This window comes from Falco peregrinus, chromosome 14 (genome assembly GCF_023634155.1).
Source record: "Falco peregrinus isolate bFalPer1 chromosome 14, bFalPer1.pri, whole genome shotgun sequence".
NCBI classification, from domain to species: domain Eukaryota; kingdom Metazoa; phylum Chordata; class Aves; order Falconiformes; family Falconidae; genus Falco; species Falco peregrinus.
The window spans coordinates 22,504,798-22,522,276 of NC_073734.1; the positions used below are offsets into that span (position 1 = coordinate 22,504,798).

The following is a 17,479-nucleotide window of genomic DNA, read 5'->3' on the forward strand; positions in this document are numbered from 1 at the left end:
GGAGGACTTGGGCACACGGTTTGACCGGCTATTCCAGCTAGTTTCTTGGTGCTGACTCCTGTTTGTCTTGGGAAATGGCTGAAATGGGAAAAAAATGTCAAGGAAGGGTGGATACAGTTTGGGAGATGATGGAAAAGCTGTACTGGAAAGACAAACTGTATTTTCCGTTGCTTTCTGTTATCTTCCTTACTCTATCATTTGCTCGTCATAATTACATAGGATGTGTATAATGATATTCCCACAGTGGTCAAAATAGAGAGGTGTAAACAGCGTGCTGTTACAGGCATGTCTCAGCATCAAAGCCAGCAGGTCTGAGCGACAGGTGTGTGCAGCTACCACTGCTTCTGCACGTACAGTTGCTTCATTTGCAGTAATGCGGTTCAATCTTAGGCTGCTATATTTTTAATGGAGCTTCCCTTGAACTTAAACAATATTGGCTACATATGGTAGGATAAACATTTCTGTGGGAGTAAGTCACTGTCACATCTACTGTAAAGTCTGTTTCTGTGCCCTGCTCTTAATGTCTGTCTGTGGCAGTTTATTTCTAAGACAAACAGGAACTCAAGGCCCCTGCTTAGATGATGTTCTTTGCAAATGCAGTGCTCATGCTTTTGTTTTTAAGGAGAGTTTTTTTTCCCCACAGAGCGTGCAGGTGTGCTTTTCAGCCTGGCTCGTTTCTTTTTCAAAACATGGACATCATCAGCTTTGTTGTTGTCATCACCATAAATTTGCTTGCCATAGAGCTGGATACTTTGGAGACATACTCTCTTCAAAAGAATAATGCAGGAGTTGGTCCTACAGTGCACATTTATTCCAATGGCGAAATTGACACCTTCATGGACAACTAAGCTGATGAAATGAATGGTTTTGCTCATTTAGAGTCTGAGAAGTGATTAAACTATAATGGCCAAAGCTAGAGCGATTCTGCATAGCATCCCATCTCCCTGAAGGATTCTTAACATGGCTTTCAGATTATTTAGCTTTCCCAGCTTTGGGTTTATTGACCGCATGTAGATTGTGGGGTGATAAACTCTGGAGATCTTTTTCCAGGAGTATGCCAAAATTTTAGCTCTCTTCTGGTTTGCACACCTGGATTTGCTTCCCATGAAGAAAGTGGCAGTGGCATGTGCTTGGACATGTATATATACTAGACTGTAGTACCTAGATCGGAGGGTGCATGTTTAAGAAACTGTCTACTCAGGATTGTTTGGAATGGCTACCTCCTGGCAATGTGAAGCTTCTAGAAAATGTCACTAAAAGGTTAAGTTAACCTTTGTAGCAAACCTTCTGGTTTTGTCTACACATTATTGGTCAGCTTTGAGAATCTATTTTCTTTAACTGAGTGAGGTTTCTCATGTTATGGCATGGCCCAAATTTTTCAGCACTGAGGAACATTTTCTTCCAAGTAGCTGATGATTTATTAACACAGCAGCGACATTCTTGAAGCTGGTTTTTAAGCTGGTATTGAAATACCCCTGCTATTTAGGTAGCATTTCTTTTTTGTGTGTGTGTGTGTGTATGTGTGTGTTTTTAAGTATCTGTTGATGCTTTTCTTGACATCCAGATGTAATAGAAACGGTGTAAATATAAACTGTTAAAGACATTTGTCATGTTTGCAGCTTTGTATGCTTACTATACCAGAGTATGGTAAACATGAGATGTGCAAGATTTTCCAGTTAGCTCAGACAATTCCCATGATAGCAAGTAATGCGATTGAATTCAAACCTATTGCCTTCACTCTAGCTCTAAAATTTCAACTGTTGCTTCTCATTAATTTTTTTTTTTTCTTGCCAACAAGAATCTTTCTGCCGTAGCCTTGTTAATCTGATTTCTTTCACGAGCACCGTTTATTCCCTGATACCAGTCTAACTGGAGGACATACCACTCTTTAGTCCAGACAGGACAAGTTTTTGATACACAATTCCAGGAACACAGACAATTTTGCACAGTATCAGCATGGTCTTTTCAACAGACTGTACTAATATGCTATGGCATAGAAGTGAAATCTTTATTAGAACTACTTGATGTCAAGCGCTTTTGTGTACTTCACACAGTCAGTGCTCTTAACTGAAAATAAAAATTCAGAACTGTCAGTTTTGCACTTATTTAATTTACAGGTAGGGGACAAATGTAAATACGTTGCAGTAGAAACTGGCATTCTGAATTTCAAACGGAACCCTAACAGGCTTTCCTCTTTGCAAAAGAAAGCCTCTTGCTCATCTGTAATGAGCTTTTTATACCCTCGCACCCCAAGAGCTAACAAAATGTTAGAGGTGTAACAAACTGTGATCAGGATCCACTCCTAGCCTCCGAAGGTTTGACTGGTTTGATGACTTAACCTCTGCAGATGTACTGAGAATTGGAATATATTTTGCATATGTCAGCATAATATTGAAAAACGTTGATTTGTTTGTCAAAAATTATATAATTAAGACACTTTAAGTTATAAAAGTTATTAAGTTATATATAAAATTATATAATTTTAAGAACCACAGGTATGTTCTCTCAGTTTTAACTTTACCTCTAGGTAACATCAGAGTTTAACAGGGTATCACATACAACTTTTTCCTCCTATAATAATTACCCTGTTTTAAAACATTGGGAACTTATAAATATATTTAGATACTGCCTTCATATAAATTTTCAGACATAGAAGAGTGGTCCGTGACACAACTAACACTATACAATGATTTTTAGAAAGCAGTATTGGAAGTAGTTCCCTACAGAAGGGTAATTCAGTGAATTACCCTGTGAATTGACACAAAGCTACAAAGGTAGAACAGGTGAGGTGAACTTAAGTCAGGCTCCTGGGGAAGGAGCCACTCTGGCTTATTTGCTGACTTTTATTTTCTTCGTAAATGTGAATTTAGAAATTTCTTCTGTATTTAGTGTGAAGTGCTGACTTGGTTTGGCGGAAGTGGAACTTTTCTGCCAAGATCCACGTTGCAGGCTGAAAAGAACGCTCAAGTGTTGCTTTCCTGCAGGGCTGCCACGTAGCTGCTCAGGCCGAGTCACCACAATATAATATACCCTTGAAAATGGAACAGTCTAAAAGTAGCTACAGTATTTGGCCACACAAAGGAATGTTTTTATGCAGAATTACAGGGCTTGTAATATTCCAGAGGTCAAGTAGTTTTCCTGTCTGCACATCCCATAGACCTTGTTCATCTGTGAAATACCAAATTAGACTGAATAATCAGACCTTTCTATTTTATTTCAGACCATATTTAATACACTAGTGCTTCTACTGTAGCTGAGAACTCACTAGGAGGCTGCAAGGATATTTATCTTCTCTCTTAGTAGTTGTCACAAATATTTGCCTCCATTATGATGATTATTATACTCAAAATGACTCTGCTTGGCGGTTTACATCAATACTGCCACTCCAAAAAACCCCAACACCTCAATCCCACAAGACAAAAAAGTTGGACAAATTGTGAAATCTGGGAGACAAGCTGCTTTGGATGTACTTCCATGCTGGCACTTTCCAAGGAAATTCTAATTATGTTAATGTCTTCAGCTCTTGCTTTGGAGCTTTTTTTTTTTTATATTTATTTCTCTTTTTAATTAGCAAAGTGCTTATGAAGGCCCCTTCCCTTTTCCTCTGGGGGGAGGTGTGTAAAGCAGCCGTTGTTCCTAGCAAGTGCTCAGCAGCCCAGGGGCACTGTTCCCCTATGGTGGCAATCCCGAGGGGCGTATGTTGCACTCACCCACGTGTGTATAGTGGCCGTCAGTCATTCTTCCAGGCCATTTCTTGTCATTCTTTTGAGGGGGAAGATGCTGAGTCCGTTTCAGTATAGATCTGTGCACACAGGGACACTGTAAGATACGTATTTATTTATGACTAATGGAAATGAGTGCGATCCCATGCATAAATTGGCTGATGGGTACGAGGCCTTGTCAGGCACTCCATTAAGGCTGCATAGGAAATTCTAAAGCCAATTTGAGTTGACTTCTTTTTCTCAACTGACAATAATTTATGTTTGGATGTTCAGCTTTTAGACTTAAATCTTTTATGCTTTTTGGATAGAGACACTGAAAATGATTCCATCTGCTTTAGTCAATAAGAGGATTATAAGCAGTACATTCTTGTTATAAAGACAGAAAAAATTACGTGCAGTGTTTTCAGCGTGGTTACAGTAGATGGCATTGAAAGATGTACAGCAGGGAAGGACTGCTGGGTGATGTGGTGGTCGGAGGACATCTTGGACATAGCGATCATGAGGTGATGAAGTTTTCAGTTCTTGCAGAAGTAAGGAAGGGGGCTCAGCAGAACCACTACCTTGGACTCCCAAAGGGCCGACTTTGGCCTGTTTAAAAGCCTGGTGGGCAGAGTCCCTTGGGAGGCAGTCCTGAAGGGCCAGGGGGCCAGGAAATCTGCCGCGCAGCAGATGGGCACGTCCTTTGAGACTCTGCTACAGTCCTCTGGCTTAGGGGTAGATCCACAGTGACTGCGTGTATTTTCCTTGTCTTCCTCTGCCTTCACCCTCCCTGAAGCAGGTTAACTGTATGGGAACAGCAATAAAGAACACCATCAGTAGCCATTTGGAAAACTGTCTAAAAGAGGACTGAACAGACTGAGGACAGAATAATGTAAGTTGTTTATTACATACTCTTCTAGCTGGAACAAAAATGGAAAGTTAACAAGGCATTGTTGAGTACAAACGACTTCTAAATTCACTTACTGCAAAGCTGACTTTCCAGTTATAAAGTGAATCAGATGGTTCTTGGATAGCTGAAGAATGAGAAAACCAACCAAGCTGACAAAACTCTGTCTGTATGAAATGGAGCTCTGCGAGTTATGTAGAGGTGTCAGATGAAATCTGAGCCTAGCCTTGTGCCAGGGAGTCATCTGTGGTTTTCCTTTCAGAGCCCTGGGTACAGCTTTCCTCTGTGGGCATTTTCTTAAGTAGTCGATGCAATGTTGCCACATCAATTGTCAAGAGGGAAAACATATGCTCAGATTGGTTTCTTGCCTCATTCCAAATCTTGATCCTCAAATCATTAGGAATTTTGGTCTGCAGCTGCACAAGTCCTGAACTGCCAAAACCTTCAACAGAGTTGAAAACCTAAATCAGAACTTGATTCCAATTTGCCTGTGTGTCCACCAGCAAATATATTTGTAAAAGATCATAATATATGCAGTAGATGAGGAATTATGCTCCATTCCAACTTCCCTGGAAGCCCTGCTTCTTCCATGTGTAAGGGCAGGGGTGCATGTTGTGTTTTCATCTGGCTGACAGACATGGGGGCTGTGCTGTGGGCTGAAGAATATAAACACTTTGCTGAGACATAGGAAAAATCCCCAGTGACTTTGTAAGAAGAATGTAAAAAATCCATCAAAATCCAAAACTTGCTGTGGAGTAGAGAAAACATGGCCAAACACAGTATTTATTTCCTGTTTCATCCTTTTCCCCAGACTCCCTTGGCATTTTTTGCTTCTGCATTCTAGTCTTACACAGACACCAAGAATTAGACCGCTGATAATATTTTACACGGCACTCGGCGGGCCTGAATCTTGCATATGAACAAGAGCTGTGACGCGCAAGGGTGGCAACGCAACTGGGCCAGAGAACCACTGGGACTGCCAAGAGCAGGAGAAAGTCACGTTTGTGCACGTGCTGCAGATCAGAATCAGAATGTGCAGTGGTGGTGGCCAGGAAGGAATCGCTGTGCTAGCAGCAGGTGGGGCCCCAGTGAGCCCCAGCGCGTGTCTCTGGTGGTTCTGTGTGTCCGTGGGTTCGAAATGGAGCTAGAAGGCAAGAGCGGTGAACAAGGCCAGTACTGCGCACAGAGGCTGCGCAGCCGGGGTTGGAAGTGGAGTTGTACAAGGTCTTCCATTAACCGCCTTTTCATTTCTTCCTTCCGTTCCAGGTGCAAGTGGGAAGTACACCTCAGGACCAAAGAATCGTGGGATACATTTCCTGCACTCACTTGCAAGCTATTGCAGGTACTGTCCTAATTTCCCTACCTTAGTGTTTCACTGTTCCTAGGCCTGTGGTGATACTCTTCTGCAAAAGTAGCAAGCACTGCTCCTCCAGTGTTTCTGACAAAGTGCAGTGTGTGTTGCAAATACCAGTGAAAGGCAGACAAGTACATCCCTAACCCTTCATGGTTTTGGTACACAAAAAGTACCCCTTGAGAGCTTTTCTTCTCTTTGCTTCCTCTTAACCAAATACTGTTATTTTAGCGAATACATTACTATCATCATCACTCAACGCATTCAGCAACCCATACTGTATTGGCAGTTAAACTATGATTTCTTTGTACATAACTGGGGATTATCAGAAGATGCAAGTTGGGACAGTTTTTCCACCAGAAATCAGCAGCCCGAATTCCCTGGGTTTTTGACCTGTAAACTTCATACATAAATGGCTTGCAAGTTAATGAACTCATTGAAAAATTCTCTTGGTCGTGTTTAAAAGCAGTTCCACTATTACGTTTACTACAGCAGGACGCAGTACGCTGTGTATCCTGTGTTTCATGAAACTGTTTTCTAAGGCCATTGAAGATATATGAAGTGCAAAATGTCTTAGCAGGCTGTGGAAGGCTTTTTTTTTTAATTATTTTTTTTATTTCCACTTCAACTTTAATCTTAGAAAACAATGAGATGTTCTTCAATAGCAGATTTCTGGTTCTGTGAGATACGTGGACTCCACTGCTTCCCATAACCAGACTGGAGTTTCACATAGCTCTGTCAGGTTGCGGTAGAGCCACATCCATCCACCTCAGCCTCCTCAACCATCTTATGACCTTTTTTAATGATAGTGGCTCAGCACCCAGCTCTTCTTTTAATGTTAATACTCAGAGCAAGATTGCAGTAGATGGGTGGCCTTACCTCCATTTTACAACCCAAGTCCAGAAAGCAACGGGGGAAAAAAGTTAGTAACTTTTATAGATACTAGGGTCAGTTTGTTTATTCCATTTTGAAATCAAGATGCTTCTCCATTTTAGCTGTTTACCTGAACATTCATTAATTAAAGTTGACCGATTCTTGGAATTCTTGGGATGTTTATGGAAAAAAATCAGAATCATAGGAGGGTTTGTGCTGGAAGGGATGTGAAAGGTCATCTAGTTCCAACCCCCCTGCCGTGGGCAGGGACCCCTGCCACTAGACCAGGTTGCTCCAAGCCCCATCCAGCCTGGCCCTGAACTCTTCCAGGGATGGGGCTTTCCTACCTTTTCCATCAACACTATCAGTTCTGTACTTAAGAGCAGTTGTAGTAGTAAAAGCTACATCTACAAACCTTTCCTTTGTGCGAGATCAGACTTTCTTAGCCAGAGGGATGGATAGCCATAGTTTTACTTGATGCAACCACGAGTGCTGTGCTCCTGCATGCTGGGGAGCATGACACAGCCCTCCTAGAGCGCACGAAGACAGCATGTGTGCTGCAGACTGAGGAAAGACAGTAATGTATTATAAATGATAGAACTCCGAGCCGACGCGCTGCAGCATGTCCGGGTTAACCCAGTCAGGCAGCTCGCATTCATTCCACTTTGTCAGTGCTTCAGTTGTAGACAGACAGACTTGGGAACAAAACTGCCAGTCCCTGAAGTACATTAGAGAGACTGGCTAGTTCTAAAGAAGGTTCATGAATTTTTCAGCTACATTTTAACAATGTAACGTCCTTCTCTGGTTTTCTATTTTTAACTCTGAAATTATGGTTACGTACTGTGAGATTGCTGCTGCGGAGCAGAGATTTTGTTGCTGTTCTAGTTTAGGTTATAAACCTCCATTTTTAGTTCTGTTCCTTTTTACTACCTAGTCATGTATTCTTAGTTAGTCTTTGATAACCACCTTGTGAAATCCCTAAAATATTAAAGGGGAAGAGGGGGGAAAGAAGAAGAACGGGGAAGTAATATTCTATTTTCAAAGTCAGTCAAGGGTAAAATGCAACCTTTCATTTTCCTACTTATGTTCTTGCTCTATATTTTTAGGCTTATCTGGTTCAAACTACATTCAAATAGAGCAGACAATGATTTAAGAGTCTAACCGTCCTTTGATATATCATATTAGTTTATGTAATGAAATGGAAAACTAAAGTTCATAACTTTGGCAGAGCTGTGCTTTCTGATTTGTATCATCTGATTCATAACATTTCACACATTTAAAAAATTACTCAAGAACCAGTTCAGCGATGTAAAGATGTGGTATCTATAAAAACAAGTACTGTTTAAAAGGTTAGCCGTTTAAATCATCTTGTCATATGTGGCTGAGTGGAATTTGGCTTCCCTTCTAGGATACATAAACTTACACTTGACAGGTCTGATACTTGCATGAGTATGAAGTGAAGGGATCCAACTGCTTACGGTCGGGGACCAACTACTAATGCTTCTTCTCAAGAGGTGCGCTGGCCCAACTCTGTTCTGAGCAATTACTGTTTTTTCAGACCTGACACTCTCCTTTTCCAATAAAACTTCAGAATTAGATGCAGCTCATCCTCTCAATCTCTGCCTATTACTGAATGGTGCTATGAAGCAGCTCTTCATTTCCACTGTGGAAATAGCTGCGTTTCAGTGACAAATGAAGGGATCTTTAATGAGACTTGAATGTAATTATTTTCAAGGGGCTGTTAAGTTTACATGGTTCTTTTATGTCTTTCAATTAAGTCAGTGATTAATGTTCTGGACAGGTTTTGCTGCCTAGGCTCCATCCAGCTCCCAAGTCCCTTTGAGTCATGGCTTCCAGGCAGCCCACCGAGCCATCAGAACAGAGTAAGCCTCAAGCTATTCCAGCCCAGGTCCGGATGACGTAGCATGCTGGATGCTATCTCATAACCTCGTTCACCTCCCTGCTCTGCGTTCAGTGGCAGTCTAGTCATTAGCAGTACAGGCACTGGCCGTGCAGGCTTCTCTAGCACCAGCTTCAGGTTCCACAAGCCTGCATGCAGCTTAAGCAGAACTCAGCTCAGGAATGAGAGAGATCCCTCAGTGTCTGAAATTCTGATGGTGCCATCAGGAGGAACGTGAGCGCTCAGCGTCCTTAGGCAGCGATTCCGCGAACATTTCTGAGGTGGGCAAAGCTGCCGTACCCATGGCGCGGCAGCCTGGCCTTGCCCCCTGCCCTCGGTTGTGCTAACACAGCAGCTGTGGGCTGTGTTGCACTGGACGGGGGGACTTGACCAGGCTGAAAGGTAACCCGGCAGAACAGAAGGGGGTTTGTTGCTTCAGCTTTTTGGGTGGTTTGTTTTTACGTTGTTTTGCTTTCCCAGCCTAGCCCGGGTTAAGTATGTTGGAGATGTAGGGATCTGCTTCATCTGTCACAGTCAGGTGTGACACAGCCCGTCTCACGGCTAAACCAAAGCCTTTGGCTGTGTCTTGCGAACAATTTTTCCTTGTGACTAGGCTTTACACCCTGCATTTTACAAGCTTTTTTTTGCTCATCTTCCCCTGGTTCCCTGCCAGTATATCCCGTAGTGCTTATCAGTGCTGAGAATTCTGGTTTTAAAAACCTCCACTGGATCTTTTAATTTCCTCTGATGAGGCCTGTCAGCTGCTTTGCTCAGCCACCACAGTGCTGCTTCTAATGTCTTTCAGAGCAGGACAGAACAGTTCCTCGGTGTGTAGCACCTACCTGCAGTTCTAACTAAAGCCAGGATTCCACTTATTTCTGAAGTGAATGGAAAGGGCAAGCAAGATTATCCTATAATGAACAAAGGTAAAGTAGGTATTTATGTTGGCTGGCGTTTCCGACACTACCCTTTCATCCTTCCACAAAACCTGAAGCTGAAGGGAAGTTGCAAAGAATTCAGAAATACTGACTGCAGGAACCAGTCACAACACAATTATTTGCATTTTTCCAGGCCAGTTACTGACGAAAAGAGTGTAGAGCAATTAGCACAAATCTCTATTCTCTGGTTAATCACTGGTGGCAATCAGTCAGATCGGTGATTCTATCTGAATGTTTAATTAGAGCTGAAGGCTGGAAAGAGAAGTTGAATGTTAGTGTTGGGAGCTAGTACCTAGATTTCTTCTGTTAATATATACTGATGCTATTTCATTTCAGCAGCAGTTTCTGAAATGTCCGCTCCCCTGACTGTTCTGCATTCAGGTTTGGCTTCTCTTCTACTTAGGTGCCTGATTAGTTCAGTTATCTTCATCTCCAAAGCTACTGATCATTGGGAGTTGGTAAGATGCTGAGTCTCACGAGTAACTTTTGCATACAGATAGATGCAGTACCTGCTGTGTAGCTGCAGTGATCTGGGTAGCGGTAGTTTAATATTAATCTCAGAGAACAGTTATATTCGAGTCGCAGTAGAGGATCCCACCGTTTGTCATGGAAATGCAGCTCACTGCGTTGCACACGCTCCCCGCAGTGTACTGAAGTGCAATTACTTCTATGACCTCTAGTGGGGATAATCAGATATGCCAGACCATCAAAAGGTCTGCACTTTTTCTCCAAAGACATGAAAGTAAGTGTCATGGGCTTCTGGAGTTCCAAGGCTGCGATTTTTCTGTAGAGCCCTGAGGTTATCTGGTGTACGCTGCTGCTGCAAGGGCTCAGCATTCTTACCGAGGGGCATGTATGTCGCTAAAGTTCATGCTTTTTCAGTAACAGCAATGCATGTTACCAGACACCTTTCACAATATCCTCCTAAAATGTTTTTGCCTGTCCGTCTTTTGTTTTTCTCAAGTTTTCTGTTTTAGAGAATTTTACCTTTGTGTTTCAGTTCAGTGGGTTTGCTACATTCTTCACACTGATCTGTGACAGGTTGCTGCCTGAGTTTTATGCCCATATGGTAACAGCTGCATTATTTTATCATTCATCCTAGTGAAGCCATGCTAGATGGATAATTCACCGAAAATGAAAAAAACCTTGACAGTTCAGGGATGTAAAAGTCAGTCTCGGAGAGTTAAGCAATTCATATATTCAGGACTTTGTGGGGGGAGGAAGATGCTACTGCATTGTATGCAGTAGATGCGCCATGCTTAAAAGTTTTGTTATGAGTAAAAAAAAGGCAGGCCGGATGAAAGTACTGGCCTAGGGACATGAGGTAGGATAGAAAGATTCAGGTGCTGCCAAAGGAGGGTAGTCCACGACTGTAAATAGGCCTCACCAGAAAGCTGGGACTGCTCAGTTTCAGGAGGCGGCTCAGGAAGGAGCTTGTCAAAGTGTGTAAATACCTGATGGGAGGGTGTACAGAAGATGGAGGTAGCCTCTCCAGTGGGGCCCAGTGACAGGACAAGAGGCAATGGGCACAAACTGAAATGCAAGAAATGTCATTTAAACAAAGGAAAATGTTTGTTACTGCAAGGGTGACTAAGCACTGGCACAGGTTACCCAGAGGTTATGGTGCCTCTGGCCATAGGAGATACTCAAAGCCTGACTGGGCACGGTCCTGAGCAGCCTGCTGCAGGTGCCCCCACTTGAGCAGAGGGGTCAGCCTAGCCGATCTCCAGCGCTCCCTTTCAAGCTCATGCTTTCTGTGAACCTGTAGTTTTATCTGTAGCTCGAGTTAAGCAGAACGTATATGTTAGTCACGCACACCTTTTGTGGTTGGTGTCACCTGCTCCGGGCTGTATTATTCCACATGACCTATTTTTTGTGCTTTTGTCTAGCTACATCTTCACGGTAGGGCTTTCTTGTGCTGTTGTAGCAAGGGGTTTTCCCCAGAATACACCGGTCTGGATTTGTGCGATTGGGGTACTGCATGAACTGGAGGTACAAGGAGCTAGAAACTGTAGGTTGGGGAATAGATCCAGGAAGCACTTGTAGCTGCTTTTATATTACAGCCCAACTGATAAAGATTTGTTGGGAATAACACGAGTGAAAGAAAAAAAAAACCACCAAGATTCTTTGCTGTTGGGAGTTACCAGCCTGAAGAGGTAAGTTGGTGTCAGAACCTGCTTAGAGCTCGCTCTGTCCCTAGTCGTGTTCTTTTTGATATTTCTTTCATTTAGAATTGTATCAAATCATGCTTGGTTGAACATTTCTGATTCACTTTGTATTTAACTGTTGTTTTACCCCTCTACTCCCTAGAAAATCCCACCCTTCACCGTTTAATAGTGGTAGGAAGGTGAAGTCCTAAACTCTGAAGTTTATCTGTCCACTAACACAGTTACAGCGTGCTGCGGAGCTCACATTTAAGCGGTTGAGACTAGTGATTAACAAGCTGTGGAGCATATAGACTTAAATGTTCGCCATCTCCATAGTGGCCACTGAAAGCAGCTTTGGACATACAGAACTAATGTTTTTAATTGCGTTTTACGCCTTTGTAATAGCTAGCACAAAGCAGTAAATCAGGTTAAAATAAAACTGTAGTCAGAATAAGTCATCTGGGTCTGCTGCTCTCCCGATTGTGGCATTTGAAAACAAACCTTTGATTTTGAAGAAAAGTAATGTTGTTCTGACTTGAGATATCAAATCTGAAACAAGCAAAACTGTCAACTGTAAGTACAGTGAGAACAAAAGGAAAGGGAAGACAAGACGGTAAACAATTATTTCTAGAATATGTTCTTCATGCTCCTTTCCCCACATCAAGCTTTTGCTGTAATCATTTTAAGAGAGCCAGTAATTAATTTTTTTTTTAGACTTCATGTCACCTAATGTGCTTGAAATTAAGTGTGGTTAGCTGCTGTAATTAAAGAGCTGTTTTGTGTGCCACATGGCTTCACAAACGAAAAATACTTGGCAACCAGTCAGTCTCAACCCTCTCCCGTCACTTCCATGAACGGGGGCACATCCACAGCACACGTAGCCTGGAGTAACTTCCTTGCAACTGGTGAACAGGATCTGGTTCGTTCTTGCTGAAGTCCTGCCCACCAAAACCTGTACTTACACATACCTGTAAAAATATGAAAAAATACTTCCAGTTTAGGCACTCTTAGTTGAACATAAATAGAACCCTTCCTCGGAGAGACTACTGCAGTGTTGAGCAATAGTAGTAAATATACTATTGATGTGTATTTACTAGAAACACTTGAAACTTAAATTTTTTCATTTTTAAAAATGAGAAAGCAAAGGAAAGAAAGATCAGGTGGTTTACCCCAGAACAGGCTGTCCGGTTTTGTCTGAAGTAGGATCCTAACTCTGAACACCAGATTACGTGTAGCGCATCATCGAAACGTCATCACCTTGGCTGGCCGGCTGCAGCACGTGCCCTGTCTGCTCATTTCTTCCGATGTGCCCAGTGCGATCGATTCCAGGAGATACGCAGGTCATCAGAAAGTGTGGTTCCTAATGAACCGCATAATGGGCTAAGCACTAGGTACTGAGGATACTATTCGCCACACATTTTTTATCTTGCACCCTTTTTCTCAAGGTGTCTAGCAGTAGCTTAGCAACTAATCCACATGTGGCTGAGTAACATGCTAAAAGGAGGTCTTATTTCTTGTTTTCGTTATTTGCTACAGGAGATACTACTGTTCGATGCGAGCAGCTGGATATGCTTCAAGATTGGCTGTCTGAATTCAGAAAATCTACCTCCTCCTCCAGTACAGCCAATCCAGAGGAGCTGGTGGCTTTTGATGTAATCTGCGGAGATCTCAACTTCGATAACTGCTCCTCTGGTAAGACAAGGTTTTCCTCTTCCTGGTGTCTACCTATTCCAAAAAGAAACAGGAAGGCTCTAGATTCCTGTGGACTACAGAAATATACTAGAGAGTGACTGGCTTTTGCAAGGGAAGACCTAATTGCTACAGCTGCTTCTGAAATAGGTACCAGCCTTGAGCTGAGCCGAGGAGAGAAGCTCACACTTAGGCACTCTGCTGAGTTATGAAGCATGACAGTTTTTAAGGCACAAAGGGTGATAATTTGTGACTGATGGTAGCAATAATGAGGACAAATCCAGTGGTTTAGCTGTACTTCAATTAGGTAGACACCTGCTGTCCTAGAATTTTAGTTACAAATGAAATACCCGTAATGTTAAGGGGTTTTTGTGGAGAAAAAGTAGTAAATTCATGCTGTTTAAAAATAATTTGATGGTGCATATACACAGACATAGGAGATCACCGCTGCAGGGAGAACTAAAGATTGCTGAATCAGTCTGGGAAAAAAATAACTGATGTTGGGTACTTCTGGGGTTTTTTTATTTTAATAAATTTTTAATATTTACTTTTCTAGATTTGTATGCTGAGGGTACTAGAAAAACAACTCCACCAAACCCTAATTAACGGGTGGTGAGTTCACAGAGATGGGAGCCTTTTCCAAACGTAAGCACTAAGCTCTGTTAACAGTTCAGTTGCCAGCGCAGAGCGCAGAGCATTGTGTTTGTGCATCCTCTCAGCCCTCCTGCTCGGTGCGGCTCATCCAGCAGAGTCCTTGCTGGCTTTGCACCCTGGCAGTTGACTCTGCCGGTTTGGAGCTGGCCCATGGATCAGTGGTGGCCAGCGGCCAGCCTCCCGCAAGGCTGGTGGCTGAAAGGCCTTTGGCATGACTGGGCCACACTGGAAGGACTGAGGCACAAAGAGCACAAGGCTGGCGCAGCGAGGGGGGGTCGTCAGAGGGATTCTGGCTGTGCTGCGTCACCGGGGAGAGGGGCAGTGCACAGGTGTGCTCAGGCTGCCGCGGTTGAAGTGGCATCAAGCAATTCAGACCGGAGTTTGTGGATAAATGAGTGGATTTGTGAACAGCATCCAGCGTGAATTCTGTAGACTTCGTAAGAAGCCCAGGTAACTGAGACTGAGAGCAACAACGGTACCAAAAATAATTTTAAGAAACAAAAAGCAAGCATCATCTGATCTCATTAGTGTTCTCTAATCTCATGACTTGTATCAGATACTTACAATGGAAGATTTTCTCAAAGTTGAAAAACATATAATTGGGTAGAAAAGCCCATCAACCCAAAACACAGCCCTTCTGTTGTTCACTTCTAGCTCATATGTACAAAAAAATGAATCTGTCACAACTCTATGATCCAAAGTAACTGCAAAATGGTCTGAGCAGGTGCTGGCAACTGCCGCCAACTGGTAGAAGAATCAATTAGGCACTATGGAGGTGAACAGTAAGTGGTAATGGCTACAGAATAGTGTAGTTAAACATGCATTAGGAAAAAATACAACAGCAGCAGTGAGAGGAAGAAATGTGGTGAATAACAGGTCTTCAGCTAGCCAAGCTGCTGCCCAGACAGGCCGAGGAGGGAAGGGAGGCGACACATCTGCTGCGATTTGACTGTCTCACTTGCAATACTGTTGTATGGTCGGAGTGGCCTGGAGGCAAAGGTGGCCACCAAGGAAATAAACAATCTGCTGCAGACCGAAGGGGAGAGTGCCTGGCCAGATCGCAAATTGAAAAGTGAATGGGGCTATGCAGCACGCAGAGGGAGAGGGGGGAGTGGAGCGGTGAGGCAGAACATACGGTCAGTATCCTCCACCTAAGGAGTTCTGGCACCCTAACCAAGATCTTGCATGAGAAGCACAGAGTATATAATTAGTGCTGTTGTGATTTGCCTTCTTAAAGAAAAATTAAAACCAACTACTTGCTTTGGTAAATAACAGTTGTAAATCTACGACTACTAGAGAGAACTGGAAAATAGGTTATAGAAATCCATTTTAATTTTTCTATCTCTGCTGCTTCTTTATGTCCCCCTCTCCTTTAAACTTCACTCAGCCTGGAAGCTGAAATTAAGCTGGCTATTTCATTTTTTGTTTTTTTTTACATTACTTTCTTTCCTTATGCACTGAGCAAGATTAATGCAGTGTTTTAAAGCTTTCTCCTCCGTTTTTACATTACTCATTGTTTTAGGGACATTTGTTAGCATTATAGGGAACTGAACATCTTAAGTTTTTCTTCAGCAGTAATCTGCTTCCTGTAATCTATATATGATTTTCTGTATTCTTTCCCACTCCACAGACTGATACAGCAAGTAATTAATGTTTCGGTGAATATCAAGCTTCTATTCTTAGATGCACTGCCAGTACAGTTTTCAAAGATCTCCAGGTCCACGAGTGACCTTATGCTTATGAGAAATTTTCTGCAACTCTGTTTTCCCCTCCAGCTTTACAGAACATTGTGACAACATTCGTACAGTGAATTCACAATGAGTGGGAACATCATTAGAAAGTTACTGTCAGGTTGCTTTGGACTGACTTTTAGTGCAGGATGAAAAGCCTTCCAGTCAGATGGGTTAAGTTTGTCTCATCAGCTCTGACTTGTCACTGTCAGTGCCAGAGTCACAAATTAACCTTGTGACAAAACTTTAATCTGTCTTGGTTTTGAGGGAAATTTTGTAGATGTATGACATAACAAGGGAAAACTTGGAGAAACGAGCAATTGCACAGCTTTTCAGACAGACAGAGCAGTTCTCTGCATTGCACACGTGGCACATCCTAGGGAGGGTCAGGCCGCCGAGCCTCTGCCCCCACTCCAGGATACCCTGGCAAATGGAGTTTTCAGTCTCCCTGCAATGACAAGGCTGGTGGGGAGGTGGGGGAAACTAGAAAGATGTCATGAGCCAGATCAGCTGGTGTGGATGCAGCAGCTGAAGGACAGCCAGCTGTATTACTGACGATAACAGTGCCTCCAGCTCTGAACAGAGCACTGCTGTGCTCCATGTCTGTGTTCCGCTTCCTTCTTAGTAGGGAGAGGTCAACAGCTGCTTCACTTGGCCAGAGCAGTGTTTTACACAAGGAGATGCAATGTCTCAGATACAACAGTGACAGTTCTGCCTTCAGAGGACCTGTTTGCATGCGTACTTACCTAGTCTGTTGTCTTGGCAATAGGCAGTGACAAACAGGTGAATATTCTGCTCATCCCTGGAGAGTCTTCAAGCGTTGCTAACAAGTTTTAACCTTGTAAAAGGTGTAAGTGCTGCAGGAAAGAAAGGTAGCAGGAGCTGTTGCCAGTTTCTTACCATGTAACAAAAATGGAATTGTAGCAGGTGGTATTTGCAGGTTCTGGTGGCACTTGCTTCCCAGGCATACTGATTGCTGCATCAAACAGCACATGCAGAACTAGAGCCTGACTAACTTCTTTGTGCAGCATCTGAAATTCTGATGTATACATTTTTGTAGGTTAGCTTACTAAATAATCCTAGGAGCTTGATGCACTGTATCTAATGCAAGGCTCACAGCAGCATCTAGGAAGAAATTAATTTAAAGTTGATAGGTCATGCTGATGATGTTTAGAATGGCTTTAATGCTATAGACAATATCCCAAGCAAATTAGCAGTTGCATGGCCTTTCTCTTATCTATTACAGCTTGGAAAACGTTGAGTCAGGGAATTCTTCTGAAGTAAGTAAAGCACAAGCTTTTATCTTCAAACTTACCGAGCCACAAACAGCCATTTCCATTGCCGTAGTGTCAGCTAGCTGGACCAAAGCGTTGTCTGGGCGTAAGCAATGCGACGTCAGTGGCAGGGTGAGGAAACGTTGCAGAACCGTCACTTCAGTTCACAGCTAGAAACTATTAAAAAATGCCTGTCATAGAAAGGCTTTGCAGGAAGCACTGTCATTAGCAGTCATTTCTTGAAATTTCTGATCAAGACAAGATACTGCTATGCAGTAAAGGTACTACTGAACCAGTTCAAATGCAACCTATACT

General features: G+C 42.8%; 1 protein-coding gene and 1 long non-coding RNA gene across 2 annotated transcripts in view; one reads left to right on the forward strand and one right to left on the reverse strand.

The window, feature by feature from the left end:
• SMPD3 (sphingomyelin phosphodiesterase 3) overlaps positions 1 to 17,479 on the forward strand; it is a 120,768-nt gene that overhangs the window by 90,556 nt on the left and 12,733 nt on the right. Inside the window, exons 3-4 of the mRNA XM_055818951.1 lie at positions 5,875 to 5,950; positions 13,354 to 13,509. Of these exons, the coding sequence (XP_055674926.1) occupies positions 5,875 to 5,950; positions 13,354 to 13,509 (232 nt within the window). The remainder of the gene's footprint in view (positions 1 to 5,874; positions 5,951 to 13,353; positions 13,510 to 17,479) is intronic.
• LOC114011080 (uncharacterized) lies at positions 1,988 to 17,340 on the reverse strand. The gene is made up of 5 exons (XR_008749832.1): positions 17,206 to 17,340; positions 16,637 to 16,747; positions 13,424 to 13,542; positions 7,248 to 12,785; positions 1,988 to 4,505 (listed from the first exon to the last, which is right to left on the reverse strand). It is a non-coding gene; the product is annotated as an uncharacterized LOC114011080 (long non-coding RNA).